Here is a 26,170-nt window from a genome sequence, read left to right as displayed (position 1 = left end):
CAAAACATCTTAACAAAATCAATTTTTATCCTTGCATTGCCTAACGATTCAAAAATATCATGACACCATACATATCCCTTCAACAATGATCAAAGAAAATGATACCTAGAGATTTATACTCATCCAAATGATCTCAAACCTATCTCAAAAGAAAGCTAAGAGAATAAGCTACAACTCCTACGAAGACATAAGATTCTAAAAAGATCATGTTCTTAGCTAAAAATTTCAAAAACCACAGTAGATATATTCAGCGCTTACAGCTAGACCTTTGATCACCAAAGTAGCTATAACTGGAGTTCTAGACCTCCGTTTTACCTGATTCCAGTTCCATTGGAAAGATAACGTCCAAGGCTACAACTTTTGTGAAGACCATAAAATCTAAATCTGTCAATACGGTACTCATACTGGCACAACAAAACTGCAGCGAAAATATCCTCTACACCAAACAGCATTAGTGTATCAATATATCTAAGGCCACAAAAATACCTCAACCCTTCCAAACTCACACCTCAACTTCATATCAAAGTTTCCCACTACAAATCTAAACCAAACAACTCACATATTCAGTACAAAAGACTTAGAAAATAAAATTCACATAGTACCTAAACCATAAAAGGTCAACATACAACCATCAAACTCTAGAAATCATCAACACTTCAATCTCTCCTTAAGAATACCAAAACTCTAATTCTCAACATACATCATCCTTGGATTCAATCGCTACAACTATAGCTTTCAAAAATTCCACCAATCGTAAACTCTTAATACACTAAAAAAAAATTAATGTCTTAACCAAAGCTAAGGCCTCAATAGTTCCTAAAATATTAGCACAATATCTCGTCTATCACTACTCGCACATATGATTGCAACACAAGGATATCACTCAACCACTACTTCTTACGTAAGCAAGAAGTATCAAACAAATAAGAAATTATAAGAATGAAGAAAAGCGGTCATAATGGTATTAGTTAACACTATCATGACTATCATTCTTCTAATTACAAAATAACTTAACAATATCAAACTCAACAATATCAACACAAGAAGAACATCATCATCATCAAAGCAAAACATCATCATAGTACACAACAAACAAGACACAGTCAGAGCACACAATAGAGTTGTGACAAGCACATAACACACACGGTCGATTGGATCGACCTGCTCTGATACCACTTAATGTGACACCCTCTACCCCAACATACATATACAGTAATTATAAAAAATATTAAAAAAATTCATCATTAAAAATCAAATTTCCAACTACGTAAGGGTAAAAAGTTCACATTCATAAACTTAATCCAAATAACATGTAGAGAAATTACAAGGAAATGAAACTGAGTTTTTTTCAAAATGATTTAATAAAAATAACATTCCAATCTAATCCTATTTAAGCCCCGATGTCACATGTCCTATCAGAGCAAATCCCAACATAGAAGCCTAAACTTCATCACCAACATCATCAGCCTCATGCTGATAATAACTTGTATGACAGTTAGAGAAAACAACACAAGAGAAAAGAGAGTGAGAAACATCTCACTCTGACTCACAGTGTAGAAATATATGTCAAATAGCCAAACACAAACAAAAACAAGTATAACATAGATAAATTAATAATAACATCACACTTTTCCAAGACATAAACCATCACTTTATCATATAACATTAAGAATGCATATGCATGGACACGGACTACATATTATCATGCATGTGGCACCAATAAAACATCACATGGCATATTGCCGCTAGCAATACACGAAGAGTAGTCTAGGAGTACATGCCGGGTCACACCCTCTGTGCACTCTCACTAGAAGGATATACTACCAGAGTCTCGTCGGGATAGCTAAGCCGCGCAAGATACATCCCATGCACACAATGGGCGAGACTGAGACTTCCAAATCGAGCTATCCCCAAGGACTAATCCCCAAAGCTTTTACACTAGGGGGCCTTCTCTGGCGGTGTATTCCATATCGTACCCTTAAAACACTTATGCAAATGATGCATGTCATTCAAGACTCTATGCATTCTCATATCTCATTATCATTTCTCATTCCCATATCACATTATCATGTCTCATTATCACTTTTCACATCATCTCATCATATTCACATAGTCATCACTTTTCACATCATCTCATCATATTCACATAATCATCATTTTTCACATCATCTCATCATATTCACATAGTGTCTACAGAGCACTCAAAATCATATCAAAACTGATCTATTTTCAAAAATAAACACATATTTATACATCTCATTCAACAAGGAATACATCAGAACAATCAGAAAGCAAAACAGAAAATATTCATATTTTGCCTGTTTCTCATAGGGTTCCCACAGGAACCCACAGAGCACTCTAATTCATATCAAAACTTGTTTATTTTCAAGATTATATACATATTTACACTCAGCAAATATCAAGAAACACAAGAGAAAACTTAGAAGGTAAAACAGAAATATCAATTCATACGATTAATTACATATAAGAAAACAATAGACAAAACAGATACAATTGGAAAAAACCCTCATACATAAGCATACAAAAAATGCAACAAACACAGGATTGAGGGCCAATCCCACTACCCAGCATATAATCCCACACCCAGAGCGAGGTTTCTCACTCCCCCTTACCTGGATGAGCAGAAGACGGATGGTCTTGGTGTGATCTAAGATCGTTCCTGAGTACTCTTCCTTGGAGCTTTTAGTTTCTCCTCTTTTTTTTTTCTTTTCTAACCCCTCAGAATGCAAATGAGGCAGATAGGGTTAACACTACCTGATTCCTTTCTTAAAATTAATCTATTGGGCTGGGTCAACCCAACCCATTTTCCTTCTCTTCTAACCCACTTCTCTTTCTCCTCAAAATAATTAAATAAAATAAATACATGTAAATTATAAAATATTTTTCCTCTATAATAATAATATATTTCTTACCCAAAATATAATAATAAATTTCAATAACAAAATATCATACAAAATCAACCTTCTCTTAAAACATATAAATATTTATTTAAAAATACTAATAAAAATACTTATTTAATACGTACAAAATAATTGTCCAAAATAATATTTCTATATAATTATTAAAATAATTATGATCAAATACCATATAATAATAATAATAACAATAACCTTTTTGAAAACTGGGGTGTTACAACAAATAAATTAAATTTGATTTTTATAAGATTTAACATATTTATTTTTATATTTTTATTAGTGTTAAATTATTATTGAATATGTTTTTAAGATTGTAGTTCTAACCAAACATTTTAAAAAATGTCTATGACAAATAAATATATCATATTAATAACATGTATTTTTAATAAAAATTAGGTTTAATTCTGTTAAATTATAATATAATATAATCTGACCTAGTTTATTTTCATCCTTAATCGTAATTGTAGATATAAAAACTTGTAAAAAATAATTATAATATATATTTATACTTTTAAAAATTATATGTAAAATTTTTAATATTACAAATATATAAATAAGTATTGCCCCCACGATCTAAAATTTCTGGATCTGTTACTCAGAACGGCCCGTTCTGAAACTAGAACGGCCCGTTCTGGTTGCACTCTTGATGTGTTAATTTTGCATCTGGAACAGCCCGTTCCTGGTGCAAAATTAACACACCAAGTATGCAACCAGAACGGGCCGTTCTGACTTTAGATGCATTAAAAAAATTTGGCATCCACTTGGCCAACAGTTAACTCCGTCTAAATTATTTGGAGAGAAGTCCCAAATTACAATAATTTAAATTATTAAAACCAAATTAAAACAAAAAATTAAAATAAGACAATTAAAAAAATATATATTATAAAAGACTAAATTAAATTTTTAACCTAATTACTTTTATAGAACATCAAAAAAAAAAAATCTAAATGTTGCAATCTAAGGGTCAAACTATGTCTTAACCGAGAAATTGCCCGATACATAACCGAGCAAAAAGCAATTATCTTTCATTGTTCTACTGATAACCACCTCATCCAGATCATTTTGAATTTCGCAGGTGAACCATTCTCTCCTCCAAGAAAGATTCGAGTGCCAAGTCATGTCCCTCTGAGTAATGTTTTTGTTAAGTGACAGGGAAGTAGTAATGTTTTGGAATTGTTTTGGCAACACAAATTCATCTCGGAGAAACTATCCAATAGTAATTGGAGAGCTCTGCCGTCAATTTTCTCTCGCGGATCTTCGGAAATCAACCAATAACTTCCATCAAAACAGAGAAATTGGAAGTGGAGGATATGGTAAATTATACAAAGGATATCTTCAACACAATGATAAAGATGCTTCTGATTACGCAGTTGCAGTGAAGCGATTCAAAGTGGAAGGATGGGAAGAGTTCAAGACTGAATTAGAGTTGCTCTGCCAGCTTCGTCACCCTAATTTCATCTCTCTTATAGGATTCTGCAACCATGAAAATGACAAGATTATTGTGTATGAGTACATGCCCAACGGATCTCTCTATGAATGCCTACAACGTGGGGAACTGTCATGGAAGAAAAGGCTAGAGATCTGCATTGGAGTAGCACGTGGACTACACTACCTTCACGCCGGAGCCAAACGCACCATCATTCACCGTTACATCAACCCTAACAACATTCTTTTGGATCACAACATGCACCCAAAACTCGCAGGTTTTGGCCTTGGCGTAAAGGGAGCACATTTTACATCAAGGCCCAAACCAATTCAATTAGAGAATGTTAAAGGTAAACTAAGGTACCACTTTCACTAACTAAATAAAAATAATGGATTTTAGTGAGTTAAACTAAGGTACCACTTTCACTTATAGGTACTATTGGCTACATAGCCCCTGAGCATCTCAAGGATGGTACCCTCACAGATAAATGTGATGTTTACTCATTTGGAGTGATTCTACTGGAAGTGGCGTGGGGAAGAACACTTTTCGACATGACAAGTAGTGGAAATTATCTGGAGAAGCCTGTTGAGGAGGATATTGATCCGAATATCAAAGGACAGATTGCAACAAAGTGTTGGCAAGTCTTTATAGATATCACCCAAAGATGCTTGAAGCATGAAGCAGATGAGCGACCAACAATGGGTGAAGTAGATTTGGAACTTGGACATGCTTTGTTATTGCAGGAACAAGCAGATATCTCAAACACTGATGGTGAATATATCTTATTGTCCAAAACCATTATTAACCAATGCAAGGATTAGGAAGATATCATAGAGAAAGATAGTTATGGAATGTTAGAAGACGTCAGTGACTTAGAGAACATGTTACAGGGGTAAATTGGTGAGCTCAAATCAAGAGTTTTAGCTTTCTGAGTAAGTGTATACTTTTTGGTAGTTATGTTTAATTGAGATATCTCAAGCTTTTGTACCAATTCTCGTTTGTAGCATTTTGATTGTATCTCATGTTGTCATTGTATTTTTCTTGAACTAGTAATCTAGTATAAATTTGAAAGCAATAACGGAATTCCTGCTTCAGTATTATTTTTTCTCTTCCACTTAGTGTCTAATCTAGACTCCATAACACTGGGAGAAACTGATATACAACTATACATGCCAACCTTACAAAAGAAAAAATAACTGACAACTTTGATGAGGAGTGAGGACAGATCAATGGATAGAGGAAGCCTTGGCACATACTGACATAATACAAGGTTGTCTCATACTTAATGGTGCTACAGAGCATTTAATGGCAAGACTACAAGAATTTTTTATTTTTACTACTAATTTCAAGTTATATACAGATTGAGTCTTTTACCAAGTCGTTTAAATTGAGAAAATTTGCTGCTCTCTCTAGTCCCTCAAAAATCTCTATCTTTGCTCAGTCTCTCTCGTTGTTTGGATTCTAGATAAAAAGATGATTTGCTATTGTATATGATAGGAGTATAAGTAAGCAAATTTATACTTTGTTCCTTCATTTTTTCCGTAATTGCGTTTGTGATTTCTTTTCAACTGTTTTATAATGTGACAAAATTATTCAAAATCATGAGACTGCTTTGAGCTAATATAATTTTCATACAGTACTTTCATTCTTTTTTTTTTGGAGATTTTTAGAGTTTCATTTTAAATGGCATAAAAAAAATACCCTCTTTAATGTTTTCTTGGTTAGTTACTAATGCTCTAACTAGTAACATCCAGCTCTGGAAGAATAATTCTTGCTAGTAGTTTTATTCCTATCTTCTACTTGGCTTAATAGTTCTCATATCTTTGTTTCAGACTATTTTATCCAGTGAACTTAAGCCTTGTATACCTTATAATCAATTCATATCTTGGTAATGTCAATAACTCTATTGTATTTGGAGTTGGAGAGAACAATAATGTTTTGCTTATAAGTTTTTACATGTGAGAAACCTGGCATATGTGATACTTCTCATTTTAATTCAATCTTGTGTTTTTTTGGCTGAGTAGCTATTTTGGTCTTTCAGATTTATAGAATGTTTCGGTATGAGACATCTAACCCTTTAATAGATTGTACATATTACAAAACTTCAATATAAAAAAATGGATTGACGGCACAGTCATAATTTAGTATAAAAGTTCTCACACCAATTACCAATCTTGAACATAAAGCTTTGTCCAAAAACCACATTTTAATTACGTTTTCGAACATACTTAGCATTTCTAATATTCTGGTAGGAATCCTTAAAAAAAACTAGAACAAAAAAGACTGGAACAAAGTAATTGGAATAGATCTCTTTATTCAGAAAGAATAGGAAAAGAACTACACAAGGAGCCCTCTACTTCACACAGAAAAAATCAGTCAATTAACTAATGAATTCCAAAAACTGTTCTCATTTACTTCTGAAGTTGTATTTATAGGTTTGTCTTTAAATGCCCAGTAACTACTTTTAAACTGACTTCTAACCACGACTTGATTATAATGGTTATTCTCTTTTGATTTCTTTTTTCTATAGTAAACACGTTGGACTTTTTTATTCTCTCATTCTCTTCTGGCCTAACACTTTGATTACTCCATATTTTATGTATTGGATTTTTTTACTTCTCAACTATTGGAGCATTTATATTTCACACGATCCAATCCCTTATTGATCAGTTGATTTCACATTCTCATTACATATGAGATCATTAACCGGAACAGAAGACAAACAGAGAATTTTGAGTTAACTCCCAAAAGAATTCCTCAAATTTAAGAGTACGTAAGATTAAATAGAGTTTGGCCACAAGCCATTGAAGTGTATTTTATTCACTACATAGTAATTCATTAGCTTGTACATGACGTAAACTTCATTCTTTCAAGTGTAATATAAATTTGTATAGTCGTATGAAAATACGTTTGCAATGGTTTCATTTCTTTGCCATTGTTTTTAGGAAGTTTATTATGTGAAATTCTACTTCAAATTGTGAGCCTTTAATAAAAAAAATTTCCCACAACTCTTCAAATGTCACAGGTCTGAACACTGGAGAAGTTAGAGTTATCAGAGGCTTTGCAGGTTCTAAAAGGATTCTTTTGTTAGGTTAACAAAATAGACAGGTCTTGCACTGCCTGAATTTGTGATAACCCGGTCTTTAGCACCACTCACTCTCAATTTTTCTACTTTTTTAATTTTATTTTAAAATTTTTAAGTTCCTAATTAAAAAAATATTATTGATCTTCTACAACCTTTTGTAGCTAAGTTTTTAATTAAAATTAGTATGTCTTTATGGCCGCTTGAAATTGTTATAAAAATAACAACTTGCGGTAATTTTATTAATTCCATTTACTCAATTATAAAAATGGTAGAAAATTAATGACCTAATTTTAAGTTTTTTTTAATTTAAAACTTAATTAAAAATGAAGATAAAGGTATTTGAGTAACTTTAACTAAATCAAATAAGGTGTTAACCTCCAACTAAATTACAAGACAATTTGTATTAATATTTATCAAATTAAAAAATTGATAAAATACTTAACATTTTTTTTCTTTCAAATATATAGTATCTTATCTAAAAAATCAATTGATTTATAGGGTTAGTTATAGGTTTTGGCCAATAAATTTGCTTTTTTATTCTTATTTATTGTAATTAGTATTATTTATCTAATTATTTATTATTTTTTGATCACTAGGATTAGTCTAGTAATTGGGTGAAGAAGGATTGGAGTAGAATATAAATTTAATCTTCATTATGATCATTTTTATAATTTTTTTCTATCTTAACAAAAAAAACTATTTATTATTTTTTAAAACTGACATTTTAATCAAATTTTGAAATATTCCTTTACAAAATATTTATTATTTTGATTAAATATAAAAAAAAACTTATTTATATTAGTGAAAAATATTGATTGAAAATCATAAAAAAAAAATTTATTAAAAAAATATATGTTTAAGTAATCATGGTATTATGATTTTTTTTTTTAAATATCTTAATCCGATAAACCCTAAATTTTTTGAACTTTTCTATCCTGACATTATTGCCCTTTTGACCTAGCTTCACCTCCAATGACAAACCTATTTTAGATAAATATTATTATGTGTGGATTTTACATTAATGAAATAATTCTGAATTTAAATTATTTTAATTCATTCGGGATTGTATAGAAAGGCTATTTGAACAAAGGTGCCACCCCTGTTGCAATCAAGTTTCTGAATCCTAAGTATGCAGCATATGGCATCTTGACTGTGAAATCAAATGTGTTTTCATTTGGTGTAGTTCTATTGGAAGTGGTGAGTGCAAAGCAAGAGCGAGATTTGTATTTGGAACGTAGTCAACTTGTGAATAAATCGAGTTATTCACTAGTTACATGCAGAAAACATGGTTGATTCGTTTCTTAAGTCCAAAATTGCACTAGATTGTTGGAAAATATTCATGAAAATGTGTTTTGATGAAAAATTTTATAAATTCAACAAATTTGAAATTTTTTATATTTAAATTATTTTAATTTTTATTTTTATTATTTTTAAAATATTTTATTTAGATAAATCAACTCAAATTTTTTAAATTCTAAATTGTTAATTTGAATATGATAATTTAATTTTATCATAGTAAAATTAATTTTAAAAATATATTTATAGGTTAATATTTTTAAATTAAATTTTATAAAAATAAATATTAGTTAATTTTTAAATATTTAATAATTTTAAAAAATAATATTAGATAATATTTAATAATTTTAAAAATATTTTTGAATATTTAATAATTAAAAACATGAAAAGATAAAAGATAAAATAAAATATATAAGTAAAATAAGAAAAAAAAAATGAGAAATTTCAAATTCTTACTTTTTTTTTTAGAATTTGAAATTTTACTATTTCAAAGAATTTTACAAATGCTTGAATTTCAAATTTTTTGTAAATTCTTCATCTAAACAAAGTATTTCACCTCAAAAAATTTGAAATTATTTAAATAAATGAATTATTCCATTTAAATTTTTCATCCAAATAAATTCTTAGAAAAATTTCTTTCCCTTTCTTATACAGCCTTTGTCTTTTTCCTTTTCTTTTTTTTTGCACAAACTTGGTCTTTTTCAACCTCAACAGAAAAAGGGTATCCTCAGTTTTGTTTTGTTATACTATGAGTTAAAGGAAGTATATTCATGCTCTAATCAATAAGATGTTTAAGGAAAAAATCGTCAACTATCATACAACTTTGTTATTGCTTTTGCTATCTTCTTTGTTGTAAACAGAACATGAAAAACATATATGTATGATAAAACAAAATATAGAGGTTTAAATTAGAAAATATAGCATCACACATAAAAAAGAGACAAAAGTTGATATGATATATTTGAATTATGAACTCAATTTTTCACATTATGAAAGTGTTTATAGTAAGTGCTTAAATGCTAAAATTGACTAACCCCTGATTGGGTAAAGCAAACAACAAAATATGATTAAGCTAACAAGTAAACATCACTTGCTTGCACAATTTACTTTTTTTGAACATAAATAACTTTTAACCAAACTTACAAGTAAAATAGAAAAAGAGATATTAAAATATTGAATTATGATAGTGAAAAAAGTTTCAATTGCCAACACTCCTCCTTGAGACTTTTCTTCATCACTTTAAGCTTTGATCTTTATCATCCTTTACACTTTCTTTGTTGGATCTCCTACACGTAGATGATTATCAACATATTTAGCATCTCCGAGCTTAACATTTTGTCATTTGAAATAAGAATCCTTACAATTTTCTTAATCCACTTTTCATCTTGAAAAACCTTTTCCATGAAAGTTGCAACAACATTATCAACATTGTTCTTCTTCATAAAATTTATTGAGTTAATAAGAAGAAATACAATAATTCCAACTAAATTCTTCCAATTAAAAAAATTATTTCCTCCATTGGCCAAAGTCATAACCATGATTGTTAATTTGTTATAGCTTCCATGACCATAAAAAAAGGATTCTCCATAAATCTCAAAAGCTTTGAAATCTCATTTTCTTTCTTCTCTTCAAGTTTGTTGTTTTCAAAGGTCACTTTATCATGAGCAGCTTCTACTGTGAGCCCATTTGAATCACATTTTAGAATCTAAAGTGCCTCTTTAAGTGACCCATTTTTCAAATCTTCATCTTTATTTAAAATAACATGCATTCCTTTCCCCCCCTCCCCATATTATTGGAAAACTTTTATCTCTCATTTTAATGAACATAAGCTCAAACCTAGAAGAATACAAAATTGTGCATCCCATATTTTTAAAACACAAAGGATAATTCTTTTCAAGTATTTGTCCTACATTCAAAAGGTTTGGATTTATTTCAGGTACAAATAAAACATCTAAAATATATTCTATACCTGAAGGAGTTTCAATAGCAACAACTCTTTTACCTTTGACATCAACACTTTCTCCATTGCCTATGGTGACTTTGGAAATTTGGGACCGATTTAATTTCTTGAAAATTGCATCATCATGAGTCATATGATTTATGCATCTACTCTCTATAAGTCATGTCTCTTTGCTTTTGCTCGTTGAATAAGACGTATCAGCAAATGGATGTTCCTCATGTTGTTCTTCATGCTCCACAATTTGGGCTTGATGTTTTGGCGGGTTTGTTTTATTTTTACAAACCTTCTTCACATGACCAAACTGATTGTAGGCCCTACATTTAATGCTTGGCCTAAACCAACACAAAGTTTTTAGTAAGATTGTTCTTCTTACAGTGATGACATGGTGGAAACTTATTTTTAAAACCATTTATGTTGTTTTTTTTTCTTGTTTTTTGTATTTTGGGTATGCCCCAAAAGCACTTTTAGTATTTTCTTCCATCCTTAAAGATCTTCTTTGTTTAGTAACTAGTAGAGCATTGACAAGTTCTACAATTGATATTTAAGAAAAAAAAAACTTTATTTTCTTCAAGATAAGATATTTTAAATTCAAACCTCTTCAGAAGACACACCAAGATTTTCTCCACAACACTTTGATCACTAAGCTTTCCACCAAGTAATCTAGTTCGAGTAACAATTTTCAAAAGTCTATCAGTAAAATCTTTGACAAATTCACTTTCTTTCATTTTTACGGTTTAAACTCTCTCCTTAAGCTCAACACTTGCATTTTTTTTCATTCTTTCACTCCCTTGAAACTCCTGCCATAGTTTATCTCATGTCTCTTTTGTTGTCTCAAGAGTCAGAATCTTGATAAATACATCATCATGTAGTGTTGCCTGTATAATGGATTTTCTGGTAATGAAAATGGATTACTTCCATTTTTCACTATAACCCACAAACTTTGAGTTTTAAGATAAGTCTTCATTTTTGCAGTCCAAAAGTGATAGTTTTCACCTGCAAATATAGAAGGTGAAGGTAAAGAATTACTACTCGAAGCCATTTTTCTGTATAAAGTTTTTTTTGTGTGATTTTTTCGCTGGTTTTCCCTCTCTCCCTTGTTTTCTCACAGGTCCTTAAAGATCAATAAAACTCTTGATACCATGTTATAAACAAAACATGAAAAAGAGAGATATATGACAACAAAATATAAAGTTTCATATTAGAAAATTTGCAACATCAAAAGTAAAAAAGGAACAAAAACTGATACAATATATTTGAATTATAAACTCAATTTTTCACACTATAAAAGTGTTTATAACAAGTGCTTAAATACTAAAATTGACTAGCCCCTAATCAGATAAAATAAACAGCAAAATATGACTAAACTAACAAGTAAACGTTACTTGTCTACAGAATCTACTTTTTCTGAACATAAGTAACTTTTAACCAAACTAACATTTAAAATAAAAAATTACATAAACATTAAAATATTTAATTATGATAGTAAAAAAATTTCAACTACTAACATTCCTCACGCAAAGTGCCAAGTATGTTATCATACTCATGACATTAAAACCCAATACATTCTTTTGTGATAATTTTTTTTATCCACCTGTGGTATACATTCCTTCCTTTAAAATAACAACACTCACTTTTGTACGATTATTCTTTTTCCCACTGAAACCTTTTAAACTAAAATAAGAAAAAAATGTTACTAGAAGAAAGTTAAATGAAATAAAGTACACGAGTAAAAAAAATGTACTCCTTTCGTCGAAGTGTACTGTGTGAACAAATCGTAATTATTAAATACAATATGAAAACACAAATCATTGTTGTTAGTTTGTTACAAGTTTGTAATAATACAACCACCACCAAACTTTTCTCACTAGGAGTTAGAAGTTCCGAAATTCACTCAAAAGTATTCAACAAAAAATATTGCAAATATAAAGTCAACAAATAAATACAACTGAATCCATCAAGGCACCGTGCAAACAAATACCAGGTACAAACAAAGGTACGTCCTTTAAAAGTTCAGGCTTTACAGGTTTACAACTTCAGCTTCGAAAGCACAAGAGTAAAGGAAAACACCTATTTGTTCACTGCAAAAGTACAAAAAATTGTAAGCAGGAATTATTGTGTAAACAAATCATAAAAAAATAACTTCCTTTCTCATTGAATAATAAGAGAGAAGCATAAAAGTTCAAAGAACATACCAATGGAAAGCTAATAACAATGAATTTTGAGAAAGTGAGTTCAATGTGGTAGTTAATCTTTTCAACTTACATCCTTAGTTCAAAAATACAATAGATGGCACGTGTTGGACTTTGTGATAATCCTCTCCAGTAGTTCCAAGCCTGGTCTTGAATGATTTTGGCATCCATCTGATTTCTAGCTCCCGAAGACTAGCAATAAATCTAAGTCCATCAGGAACCCTCTTTAAATTGTTGCAATCAGATATGCTCAATCGGTGAAGACTAGGCATGGCTTTATTCTCTATTGCCCACTCATCTAAATTAGACAAGCCACGAAGTACTAGAACCTTCAATAGAGGAAAACCATTTTGAGAGCATACCATTTTCTTTCCAATAAACATATCCCACCCATTTAGAAACTTCAAGTTAGGAAGCTTCTCTAATGTTGCCATTGGATCTTGCACAAGTCTACAACCCCATAAAGTCAACTTTGAAAGCTGTGTCGGAAACAGTGAAGCTTCTGGCAACCTTTCCATTCGCCCTTCTATCTGCAGTTTATGGAGGGAAGGGCAGCCAAGCACCAATTTTTCAAGATCAACTACATTATCAGGGAAGGAAAGCATGTCAGTCTTTAAAGACAAGGATAGAAGGCGGTCCAACCTTTTATTAGGGGGACTGAAACATTCACTAAACTTCTCAAAATGTCTTGGGTCATTCAATACTAATTTTCTGAGATTTTTCAACTTCAATAGATCTTTCACATCACATTTGCTGGCAGGAAAATTCACTAATGTCTGTAAATTGATCAGATTTTCCAGTTGCAGGTTGTTAGCAACATTCCCACACCAATTGGGAAGATATAGATGTCTCAACCGTTTCAACTTCCATATTACATTTGGAATTTCCACAGTTGAATCCCAGCTCACTTTGTTTACAGTTTGCAGATTCAGGAATTGCAAATTCTCCAAATTGCCCAAGGAAGATGGCAGTATTTGTATACGAGTCCTTTTTAGACTAAGAAACTTCAACCATAAAAGATCCCCCACTTCTTTAGGCAATGACTGTCCCTTCAGCCCCTTAATTCCTTCAAGGTCTAGAAGTCTAAGTAATTTGAACCTCACAAAAATACCTTTGACAAGGTCCCAATTTTCCATCCTACATTTCTTGTCGTGAAAAAAGACAAGGGACCTGAGGTGTTCTTTCACTTGTTTGTCCTGTGGAATCAATTGTTCAACACGTTGATCCAAGAAAACAGCAAGCCTACGAACTACATCAATTTGCCTTGCATCTGATACATTAGACAAAGAAGCAACATCAGTGGTAACATTTTGTTGTGATCCACCAATAATGTAGAGAAAATTTTCTTTTTTGGCCTTTGACAAACACAGATCACGCATTAAATCATGGAGCCGACAGGTTTTAATTCTACCAGTAGACCCCATCTGACCAACTTGAACCATGCAGCGGCTAATTAAGTTACTTAAGTAGCGTTCAGCAACATCCTCCATTGTCTCATTTCGTTCAATCTCATATCGAGATGAAACAACACCTTCTGCTACCCATAACTGAATTAGTTTAGTTCTTGGTATCTCAGAGTCTTCAGGGAATTGACTTAAATAGAGAAAACATGGTTTCAGTTGAACAGGCAAGTCCTGGTAACTTAAATCCAATACTTCAGCTAATCTTCGCCTTTCATGTACCTCTCCTCCTATTAGGTATGAACTTAGGTACCTATGTATTGTTTCCCACTCATTGACTGTCTCTTTTGTAGCCAAAAGCCCTCCAAGAACGACGATAGCCAATGGCAGACCAGCACACTTGGTAACCATTTCTTTCCCTAATCTTTTAAAGTCATCGAAAGTTGTGGATTCTGCAAAATCCATATGCCAAAAATTATAACATTAATAGAACAATGGTACCATTAAAAAACATACACTAATTCTTTCTAAAAGGTATATGCAGAAAAACAAGACAATAAATTTATACACATTTTTATGTTTCCATTCAAGATATGTAGAAACTAGTATAGATACAGCTTTGAATTTAAACAAGAGTTATTACTGATCAAATAACTCGTTAAACAACATAGAACGCTTCTTTTAAGACTCATTCTCAAATACAATTCGATAAAAAGGTCCATACCTTACTTTTCAAAACAAGCAAAATGGTTTTAAGGAGACCAAATGCATAAAGTTCATGTCATCCTCTGTTTACCATTTTGACTCTAACGCGTCATGTAAAGTTAAAAAACTATAGACTCACATTGCATTACGATTTGCTACCTTCTCCTTCATTTATTTATTTTTCTTCATCTACCTGAGTTATATTTTCTTTATACTACCTTCATTGTTTGAGCTATTATTTGAATTCTTAAACATTAAGTCATCTTAATTATTTGAGTTACTATATTTAAATTATTTGTTATTCCATAAAAGATCAGAGTACTTTTGGCTTATCTTTATCCATCATGTTACGAGTCTTACAATTTTTGCTCATAAATGATTAGAATTAATTTTCAATGTATTAGCTTAAAGATTCATCCATTACAATTTATAAATATAAGAGTTTTTTTTTTTGAGGAAACAAATATAAGAGTTAATCATATATTTTACGGTAAAGATTTTACTAAATCATTTATATTTAAACATACACATAGTTATTTAAACAAAACATCATACAAAAAATTAATCATTATATATTTTTTAGAATATAAAACAAAAAATAGTTTTTAATTAAATAAAATGCAAAATAATTTAATTTATCCATCCGCACAACACAGACAATATCTAGTTTCATATGAAAGCAGGACACTGTATGTTTTCTCAACACTAAAATTTCCTTTTGAATTTTATATTTATTTATAATATAAAAGTTGAACTATTATGTATTTCATCTGTTAATCTAAAATATATGTAAAACATTGTCATATTTGCAAAAATACTTACATATCATTCTATAGTATATTTCTTATTCTAATATATTTTCAAAACAAATCTTATATCTCTATATCCATAAACTCTAAATATTTGAATTTACTTTTCCAATAGGTCTCCCGTTAAGAACATCCAAAGCTTCTCCACTTGCAACGACCACACTTTGTTGCCTCCATTGTCCCTCACCACCTATCCACTCCTTCCATGCCCATCCCACAAATCCTCCAAATCTTCACTAGCCACGTCTTCTTTATTGAAGTCAAAATTGTGACAGTCTCTCCTTTGTTGCTTACAAGTGGCGGCTGCTCCTCTGTCACTTACATTTCACTACAATTTTGCATTTCATTTACAACTCTCACTATAATGTTGTATTCAATCCCCTTTATACGAAAATCCGAGAGGCTCACCAATTACGACTTTTAATGTGACAAACATGTCAATTTTACTACAATTTTGTCTTCTATTTACAAGTCTTGACTTCTAAATATTCTATACAACCTACCTCTATATAAGAATTCAATAGAGACTCTACAATTGTGATTTTCAATAGCACAAACATAAGAAGAATCAAGAAATTAAGAAAGTTAACATAAGAGTTAATCTGTTATTTTTTTTATTTTTTCATTATATTCTTAATCCGTTTCTATTGGATAGCCTGTTTTGGAAACTAGCAAAACAATGTTCTAAAGTTTTTTTTTTCACTATATTTTTAATTTGTTTTCACTCACATAATTTGGGATTTGATAACTTGATTTGCAATTGCAAACTAGCAAAACAATGTTCCTTTACTGTGAAATAGATTTTTTGATGATTTGTTTTGATTGAATCTCTATTTTCTATAAAATCAAATGTGACTGAAAATCAATGAATTCTTTGAAATTCCTATAAGACCTATTTTTTTCATTTCCTTCATCAAAACATGTATGTTTCACAATCTTATTTCGTTATCTTCTATTCTCTTATCACATCACTTTTTTCTTAATTCTTTTATCTCTAAAAGAGTAGGCATACACAACCCACTTTTAAATGAGAATCTGATAGAGGTTATATAATTGTGATTTTTAATAGTACAAACATAAGTATAATCAAGAAATTGAGAGAGTTGTCAAATAGGTATGAAGTAGTTTTTTTTTTCTAAGTATATTCTTAAATTGTTTCCTCCACTACAAAATATCTATTTAATATATATAATATATATAGGATATATCTATTTGATATATAATTACACATAATTTTAGTGTTATTTTGAATGAGATTTAACAATATATTTTGTATATCACTATAGTTTATACCCACACTTTTTAACATTATACCAACATATATTGCATTTATTGTGTAAGTAAAAGTAATTTTTAATGACACATATTGTGTTATTAAAGGATGTGTGTCACTATATGACAATTTTCTTGTAGTGCTCTCACATAATTTAAGATTTGATAACCCTTCTCACAAACTAACAACACAATAATTTTCTATTATGAAATCAATTATTTTTTTGGTATGTTTTGTTTTGATTTCTATATGAAACTTTCTTTTCTTTTTTTCTTTTCACAGTTTTTAACAATGCAGATTACGTGAATTTTAGAAATTGAGAGTAGTTAACATGATTATTTCTATTTTCTTTTCCATTGTTCTAAAGGAAAAAATAAGTCGAAATTCAATGAATTGTTAAAATTCTAATCAAACTTATTTTTTCATATCTTTAGTCAAAACATGTATATTTTACAATCTTTTATATTCTTTTTTTTTATTCTCATCTTGCATCACTTTTTTTTAATTATTTTTCCTCTTAAAGAGTTAAAATATGTATTTTTATTTAAAATTTTTAGTTAATTAAAAGTTGGTTTTTTATAAGATTATAATTGTGAAAAATATATTAAGTAATATTTTTATAACTAATTAGTATTAAATAACCAATAATTGAAAGTTATATTTAATTAGTTATTATATATATATATATATAGATGAATAATAAGTAATTATTATTAATTATAAATGAAATAAATACTTATTTATATATATAATTTATATTTATACACTGTAAGTTATGAAACAAAATATTATCATATCATTATGATATTTCCTGGTACATTATACTATTTATTCAATTTTTTTTATGAAAGAAGAGTTAATTGTAACCTTTCTTCTTAATTTTTTTTTTAAAAAAAAACAAATGTTAGTTAAAGTCATTTATTAGATAATTAAGTCTGCGAAAAGAATTTTATTTTATAAAAAATGATTAAAAGTAAGTTTGATAATTAATATCATCTTTTATTATAATTTTTTCTTCTCTAAATTTTCTTTTTTACTTTTATTTACAAGTTAATTTAGAAAAGATCATCAAATTTCACACACAAAACATGTAATAGTTTGAATTAAATAATTTTAAAAAATGTGCAAAAAAAATCTTATATTATAAGAATTACATAATTTTTTATTTTTTAATTGAATTATTTACGAATTGATTTGGAAAGAGAATTGCAAAATTGCAAAATATGAATTAAAATGTATTCTCTGACTACTAGATTTCAAGACATTAATTTTAGCATTATATGTTCATTGTTATTTTTTTTATTTGTAGCATCTTTATTAATTTTATATTTTTAATTTCAAATATCCTTCTATACATCTTATAATTGAGTAGTATTTCAAAATCAATGTAGTAAAAATCTAAAACAAAAATATAACCTATTTTTTTCTTAATGACACCGTGGACTCAAAAAAACTAAAATATTACAACAAAATTTAATGTCTAACCAATCTTCTCATAATTTGTCACAAACATATATATGTATCTGATATATAATTATTATATATTTCCTATTTCAATTTTTTAATATTTATTAAATATAATAATTTAATATAATTTTAATCTCTTTAAAATACAAAATATACATTTCTTTACCAGTGCACAAAGGTGAACATCTACTTACAACATATGGCTTCAACATGGTTTTGCTATTCCTTAGACTTAGAAACACCTGAAGTATCACTTATTATATAGCCAATTAAAATTAAAAAAAAAAAAAAACATAAGACCCATTTTTTTATGCTTCCTAAAAAAGAGAAACACTTCTTTTAGATGAAATACGCGCTTAAAATAATAACTAACAAAGTTGAAAGAAACTAATAACTAATAAATATGAAAGACAAATGAGAGACAGGAGATAAAAAGATGAAATAATGACACAAATTATGTATATATTTCTAGGTTAAATGAGGTTGCTCAAAGAAGACATTTGTAGGTACCTGAATTATATTGTCTTGGAAAAGCTTTCTTGTGAAACAATGCCCAACTATCCTTTGCATTTAAGCATCTAGGTTCGTGAAGCAAGCCATTAGGATCTACACGCAAAATGTCTTTGTTGCGGGATGTAAACACAATCTTACTCCTTGTATTTTCTGATGGAAAAGCTGGACTTAGAATGTCCCAATCTTCATTGCTCCATATGTCATCCAGGATGATTAAACATTTTTTATCTTGTTGGACTTTAAATAATTTCCTTGCCAATTCATCATCTTTCAATTTCAAAATCTCATCCCTTTCCTCTTTGGAAGGGGAAGTAAGCTTCAGTAAAATTCCCTCCCAGACATCTCTTTTCTTGCATTGTTGGGATATATAGGCCCAAGCAAAAGCATCAAAGTTTCGCCTAATATCATTGTAATGATAAATGCTTTTGGCAAGAGTAGTTTTACCAAGACCACCCATTCCACAAATATAAACAACTCGACAATGCTGATTTTCATTTACTAGCCATTTCACCACTTTGTTTATGTCTTCATCTAAGCCAACAATGAACTCTTCAACTATATGAGAATAAGACCATCTCAATTGTCGTTGCGTCTCAAATGCAAAGCGATTCTCTTCATTGACTCTTGTTGCAGTCAAACCATAAGTTTGTAAACTTCTTGTGAGGTCAATTATTCGAGAATTTATTGTCATGAGATCAGATCCGGCTTTGCGAAGATGTTTAGCTTTGGAGAGTGGATTTTTAGTTCCAATACTTATGTCAAATGCAACTTTGACGGCATAAATTTCAATCACATCCTCTGCATCATAAGCTAATTTTCTGATCTCTGAAATCAAATTCTTAATACTCTCACTCTCATCCTGCCTTCTCTCAGCATCGCTTAAGAAGCATTGCATCCTCATTAGTTCATTTTGCATGTCCCTGACTTTGTCACTCACCCCATTTAACAATCTGACCTCTTCAATCAGAAGTTCGTAGAGCCTTTCAACTGTAAAGGAGACAACTGCCTCAACCATCTTGATTATTCTGTTTCCTTCAAGAAAAAAAAAAAATCTCGAGTTAAAAATTGTTTTAATATATGCTAAGCATTACATTTTGACACAGATGCTTCACTCTTATAAAACAGGTCTTCTGCTACAACTAAAATAGATGGAAGGAAATCAAACAATGTACCAATTAGGTAAATTGTCACAAGATTTTGCAAACCAAATGGTTTTACTCTAATACATGAATTCTTGGTATTTGGTTATCAAAGAAACATTTTCCTACTTACCCTCATTTGCCATTTCAAATTGCAAAACGGGATTAAATAAAACCGGACACAACTAAAATATTTAAACTTGAAGTACAGAAACAGGCTAAAATTGGAAAGGATAAACTTAAGGTTGAAAAGCAGTTATAAGAAGTAAAAAGGGGAGATGATCTTGAAAGCAGTTGAACTTTAGTATATAAAGTTAAATCTATAATATATTCCTCCGATCCATGTTCCAGTAACCATAAAAATCCAGTCTTGGTGTACTTTTGAGCTTGTTACTACTTCAATTGCAAAGTAAATCCCTACAATGTCGGAAGAAGACTGGCGTTGACTTTAGAAGAAATGATGTGTGTTCAAAAAATCTTAAGAAACTAATGTATGATTCTATAGCGAGGAATTAGTCCAAAGCGTGAAATCCGAAAAGGAAAACAGGAAAATTAGATATAAAATAAATTAGGGGAGCATTGACATAACAAGAGCAAAGTATGAGCATTAACATAACTAGATCCAAGTATGATAGGATCATGGAAGACAGAAAAAGATTAAGGAATGGACATGTAGGAGTTGAGAAGATGGAGATATCACCTTCAGTTTAGTAGAGAATATGTTGCCCTTGTCTTTAGCCTCTTCATCACCCAAAAGTGTGGTTCTGCAACGGAGACACCTTAGATGCTCCCACTCCCACTAGAGATATAAGATATTTTATTACATACTATTAATATGGTATTTTTATTTTAATGTTATTCAATCATTACTTAATATAAATACGAGAGATTTATTTATTTTAAAATTAAATTTATTTTTATTTTTAGAATAGATTATTTTAAGAATTTAATTATTGAATTAAATTTTTTTAATACATAAATTAAATGTATAAATTTTTTAAAATTTTAAAAAATATTTAATATTTTATGTCATTAATTCAAATAAATTATAAAATATTTTAATAATTATCTGTCAATTTAAATTAATAAAATAAAATATTAAATAATTTTAAAATTTTATAAACTTATTTTATATATTAAAAAAAGTTAAATTTATAATTAAATTAATAAAATTTAATATAAAATTAAAATTATCAAATAAAATAAATCTAAATAATATTACTTTAAAAATAGGTCCTCCTCTCTTATAATAATAATAATGTGGTCAAATTCTATCAATTGAAGCATTGAAATTTTTTTTTCCGTCAACTAAAATAGTAAAAAAAAACGTTAAAATAAATAAATAAATAAATAAATAAGAGAAACTTATGTGACTTTGTGCGGGTGTTAATTTCAGGACACGTGTCCTGACAAGTTGGCCGTGGAAAAATTAAAATAATTTTAAGGTTAAAATCCTATTTTGGTCCCTTATAATTTTTTTTTGTTTCAATTTAGTCCTTCATTAATTTTTGGTCTCAAATTGATCCCAAATTAATTAATTGGTTTCAATTTAGTCCCAAATTAATTAATTAATTTCAATGTGGGACTTCCGTCCAAATTATTTAAACCGAATTAACTTTTGGCCAAGTGGATGCCACGTAGATGCATACATGGCATCCACGTGGATGAGAAAATTCTTTTTAATACACCTGGACCCGGAACGGCCCGTTCTGAAACCGGAACGGGCCGTTCTGGTTGCAAAATTAAAACACCACCAGTGAAGCAGAACGGGCCGTTCTGAAATCAGAACGGGCCGTTCTGGTTTCAGAACGGCCCGTTCCAGAACTGTGAATAAAATATTCTTTACTTAATTGTGTTTTTGATATTATAATTATGCAATTTTGATCTCTAAGGTTTTAATTGAGTAATTTCAGTCCTTAAAAGATTATAATTGTGTAATTTTAGTCTCACAATTTTTAATTGAACAATTTTAATCTCTCAAATATCATAATTGTGGAATTTTAGTCTTTCTCATTAAAAAATTAATAATTTTAAAATTTTAATATATATATATATATATAATGTTTTAAAACTATATAATTGTTTATTTATTTAAATTAACGTATATTATTTTTTTTTAATGTATCAAATGATATATATTTACTATTACTAAATAAATAAAATTTATATATTATTAGTATTTTAATATTACTGATAAATTAATATCAATAATATTTTTACCCTTTTTATAAATAAACTAATAATTTGATAAATATAACTTAATATATATTAATATACTTTTACAAAAATATAATTATATAAGATCAGATATATATTTCTAATTAATATACTTATATTTTTGTAAAAGTATATTAATATATAACAAGTTATATTTATCAAATTATTAGTTTATCTATAAATATATTAATAATATTATTGATATAATATCGAAAATTATAATATACGTTAATTTGAATAGATAAATAATTATTTAATTTTAAAACATTATATATATATATATATATATATATATATATTAAAATTATTAATTTTTAATGGGAGAAACAAAAATCATACTATTATGATATTTTATAAAATTATTAATATTTTATATATAAAAAAATAAAATAAAACCGGAACGGCCCGTTCTGAAACTGGAACGGGCCGTTCTGGTGCATTTTGGGTGTGTTAGTTTTGCACTTGGAACGGGCCGTTCCGGATGCAAAATTAACACACCAAAAGTGCACCCAGAACGGCTCGTTCCGGTTTCAGAACGGGCCGTTCTAGGTCCAGGTGTTTTCAAAAAAATTCTCATCCACGTGGATGCCACATATGCATCTACGTGGCGTCCACGTGGCCAAAAGTTAACACCGTTAAAGCAATTTGGACGGAAAGTCCGACATTGAAACCAATTAATTAGTTTGGGACCAAATTTAGACAAAAAAATTAATGAGAGACTAAATTAAAATATAAAAAAAATTATAAGGGACTAAAATAGAGTTTTAGCCTAATTTTAACTAAACTCTTTGACGAGCTTATTGAGAATAGGCGGAAGCGATACAGAAGCAACAGGGTCCCTGCTGAACAGAAGTTTGAAGTATTGTTTCTGCCTTGCCTTCATCTCCGGGTAATCTTTTGTAATATTCAACATCTCTATATTCTCTCGTTCTTAAAACATGCAAACTACCATTGAATTCATTTTATTTTATTATTTTGGGTGTCTATATTTCCTCTTTGGTTTAATGTTAGTTTTACATCACTTGCATAGAAGATGGTCCAGTATCTACTTTAAATTTGATCTAGTTGTATAAAGTTTGATTGTTATACGCAAAATATGAGAATTAAAAAAGCACTTTCCTTATCTTTCCTTTATTTTCCATTTTGAAATGAAACGCAGGGATATGTGAAATCAAAACTAATCAGATTAACTTTTTGGTACAGAAGCAGACTTAGATTGAAAAGGAAAGTGTAAAAACTAAGGAAAGAAAACAAGGTGGGAGAGCATCTTGAGTGCAGTGTATCTTTGTCAATAACAAACCGTAGGTTAACACCTAGTCCTTCTGACCACAATCCTGAAATCATTAAATAGGGTAATGAAGTTTGCACTTAAGAATGCTACTCTATAACTTCCTCTTAATTTGTATATTCATAATTACCCACAAATTTTCCACCCCTAAGAGATACGTTCTAATGTTTTTAATTTTGGTTTCAAAAAGATGAGCATTCATGTTCAGGATGCAAAGTTCAGATAAGATTGTCTATGAAGAATGAAAGTTGAATATTATTGTGAATGAAAACAAAACAGGTATAAGTTGGGATGATATTTATAAAATCTTTGGGCTTCTGCTGTTCGAAGCATACGGGTTCATCTCAACGACAGTATCCAATAGTGATAGAGGAGCTATGTCAACAATTTTTGTTGGGCGATCTTAGAAAATCAACCAACAACTTTGATGAAAACCGAATAGTTGGAAGTGGAGACCTTGGTATTGTATATAAGGGTTCTCTCCAACACAATGGTGAAAGTACAGTTGCAATCATGCGAATATGTGGGAGCACAGAGAAAGAACTTAAGCAGTTCAAGAACGAAATTGAGTTACTCTGCCAGCTTCGTCATCCAAATTTGGTCACTCTAATTGGATTTTATGATCACAAAGACGAGAAGAATATTGTATATGAGTACATGACCAATGGATCTCTCCATGATCACCTATATTGTAGTGATGTGAAAATGGAACCACTAACATGGAAGCAGAGGCTAAAGATCTGCATAGGAGCAGCACGTGGACTACACTATCTTCACACAGGTGCCAAGCGAACCATCTTTCATCGTGACATAACACCTTATAAAATTCTTTTGGATAGCAACATGGCGGCCAAACTCTCAGACTTGCGAGTTTCCTTAAAAGGACCACATTATGCATCAAAGCCAACACCAAAGACAATATCAAAAGATGGCTTTATAGGTATTTATTCTTGTTTTGTGGCTAGTTTATTGAAAATAATTTTCTGTAATGTTCATTAAACACTTCCACTTATAGGTACATATGGTTATGGGGCTCCCGAGATTTCAGAAAACAATGCATTAACAGATAAATGCGATGTTTACTCCTTTGGCGTAGTTCTACTAGAAGTGGTATGCAAAGACAAGCTAAAAGTTGTTGAGAAGAGGCAGAAGCAGCCTGTTGAGGAGAATATTGATCCGAGTCTGAAAGGAAAGATTGCAGCAGAGTGTTGGGAGGTATTTATGGATATCACAGAAAGATGCTTGAAGTTTGATCCAAATGAGCGACCAGCAATGGGTGAAGTTGAAGTTCAGCTTGAGCTTGCACTGTCACTGCAGGAAGAAGCAGATGTCATAAATACTTGTGGTGAATATACCCTATTATCTATGACCATTATTAATTAGTCTTCAACCAAAATAGGAACCATATTTAACTGAAAACAAAACTGATGAATGATGGAACTATCAAGGTTGTGTCAATGATAACAGTGCAACTGGTTATTCAACTACAGTAGAGCAGATGAAGGGGAAAAGAATTTGAAGTTTATATTTGATGGAGAGGCAGGAGAGGTTCTGTACTGGCGTTGGATAACAATGTGATGCTTGAACTCTCATATTTTTTGGCTTTTCCTTAGGGGTACCGTTTCTATAGGAAATTTTTTAATGTTGTTTGTATATGTAGGAATTTAGAAAAATTAGAAAGCTAAAACTCATGTATTTTTATTCATACTTACAACTTTTAAATACACAAAACAAAATTGCAAGCTGATACAAATTCTACTCATAAATATAAAATAAATGACAAATGTAAATACTCATAAAAGTGTAACAATACTTATAATTCCTATAATTAAAATTCATAACTGTAGGAATTCTAATAATGTTCCATTAATCTGAAATAAACTCATATAATAGATGTTGATTCAGATTCTTAACACTCCTCCTTGTATCAGTAGCTATTGACTCCAAGTTTCCCTTTCAAGTTTTCAAACTTTCCTTTTGGAAGTGCCTTTGTAAAGATGTTTGTCAATTGATCTTCTGTCTTGCAATACTAACACAACATCATCTTTTTTCTAAAAATCTCTAACATAATACAGCTTAACATTGAAGTGTTTAGTCTTGCTATGAAAGATTGGATTTTTAAAATTGCAATTGCTGCTTGATTGTCTACAAATACCTTAGTTGGATTTGTCTGAACCACTTGTAGATCATCTAGAATTTTCCTCAACCATAAAGCTTGATTAACAGCTTCAGCAGTAGCTATGAGCTCTGCTTCTGTAGTTGACTATGCCACATTGTCTTCTTGCTTTCTTAAGGCCCATGAAAACATTCTTGAACCTGATGTAAAAACAATAACCAGAAGTGCTTTTCATATCATCCAATGAACCTCCCTAATCGCTATCAAAAAATCCATGGAAATTAAATTCTTGATCATATTTGAACCTTACTCCATAGTCAAGAGTACCTTTAACATATCTTAGCACACGTT

At 29.9% G+C, this 26,170-nt stretch overlaps 3 protein-coding genes across 11 annotated transcripts; 2 read left to right on the top strand and 1 right to left on the bottom strand.

Annotated features, from left to right (window-relative positions):
• Positions 1–3,938: 3,938 nt before the first annotated feature.
• On the top strand, positions 3,939–5,462 carry LOC109791408 (receptor-like protein kinase ANXUR2). Its single transcript, XM_020350700.3, has 2 exons — positions 3,939–4,711; positions 4,795–5,462. Exons 1-2 carry the CDS (start codon positions 4,069–4,071, stop codon positions 5,181–5,183), a joined length of 1,032 nt encoding a protein of 343 aa, XP_020206289.1. The 5' UTR covers positions 3,939–4,068; the 3' UTR covers positions 5,184–5,462.
• A 6,968-nt stretch (positions 5,463–12,430) lies between these two features.
• Positions 12,431–21,052, bottom strand: LOC109791404 (putative disease resistance protein At1g50180). Of its 3 annotated transcripts, none has more exons than XR_002239019.3 (4): positions 20,899–21,052; positions 19,057–20,091; positions 12,896–14,744; positions 12,431–12,781 (listed from the first exon to the last, which is right to left on the bottom strand). XR_002239019.3 is itself a non-coding variant. In XM_020350695.3 (4 exons), the coding sequence occupies exons 2-3, from the start codon at positions 20,072–20,074 to the stop codon at positions 12,970–12,972; spliced, it is 2,793 nt and encodes a 930-aa protein (XP_020206284.2). In that variant the 5' UTR covers positions 20,075–20,091; positions 20,899–21,052; the 3' UTR covers positions 12,431–12,781; positions 12,966–12,969. The 3 variants fall into 3 exon arrangements, 2 of the variants coding, with proteins under 2 accessions (XP_020206284.2, XP_020206285.2); XM_020350695.3 differs by having other exon boundaries at positions 12,966–14,744; XM_020350696.3 differs by having other exon boundaries at positions 12,966–14,744; positions 19,057–20,084; positions 20,899–21,027.
• A 2,154-nt stretch (positions 21,053–23,206) lies between these two features.
• Positions 23,207–25,448, top strand: LOC109791409 (receptor-like protein kinase ANXUR2). Of its 7 annotated transcripts, none has more exons than XM_020350703.3 (3): positions 23,207–23,304; positions 23,983–24,643; positions 24,719–25,448. In XM_020350703.3, exons 2-3 carry the CDS (start codon positions 23,995–23,997, stop codon positions 25,084–25,086), a joined length of 1,017 nt encoding a protein of 338 aa, XP_020206292.1. In that variant the 5' UTR covers positions 23,207–23,304; positions 23,983–23,994; the 3' UTR covers positions 25,087–25,448. The 7 variants fall into 7 exon arrangements, with proteins under 7 accessions (XP_020206292.1, XP_020206293.1, XP_029125691.1 ...); XM_020350704.3 differs by having other exon boundaries at positions 23,894–24,643; XM_029269858.2 differs by having other exon boundaries at positions 23,622–24,643.
• Positions 25,449–26,170: the final 722 nt, after the last annotated feature.

This window comes from Cajanus cajan, chromosome 4 (genome assembly GCF_000230855.2).
Source record: "Cajanus cajan strain Asha chromosome 4, NIPB_CcT2T_4, whole genome shotgun sequence".
In the NCBI taxonomy this organism is placed as follows: domain Eukaryota; kingdom Viridiplantae; phylum Streptophyta; class Magnoliopsida; order Fabales; family Fabaceae; genus Cajanus; species Cajanus cajan.
This window is presented reverse-complemented; position numbering and strand designations above follow the sequence as displayed.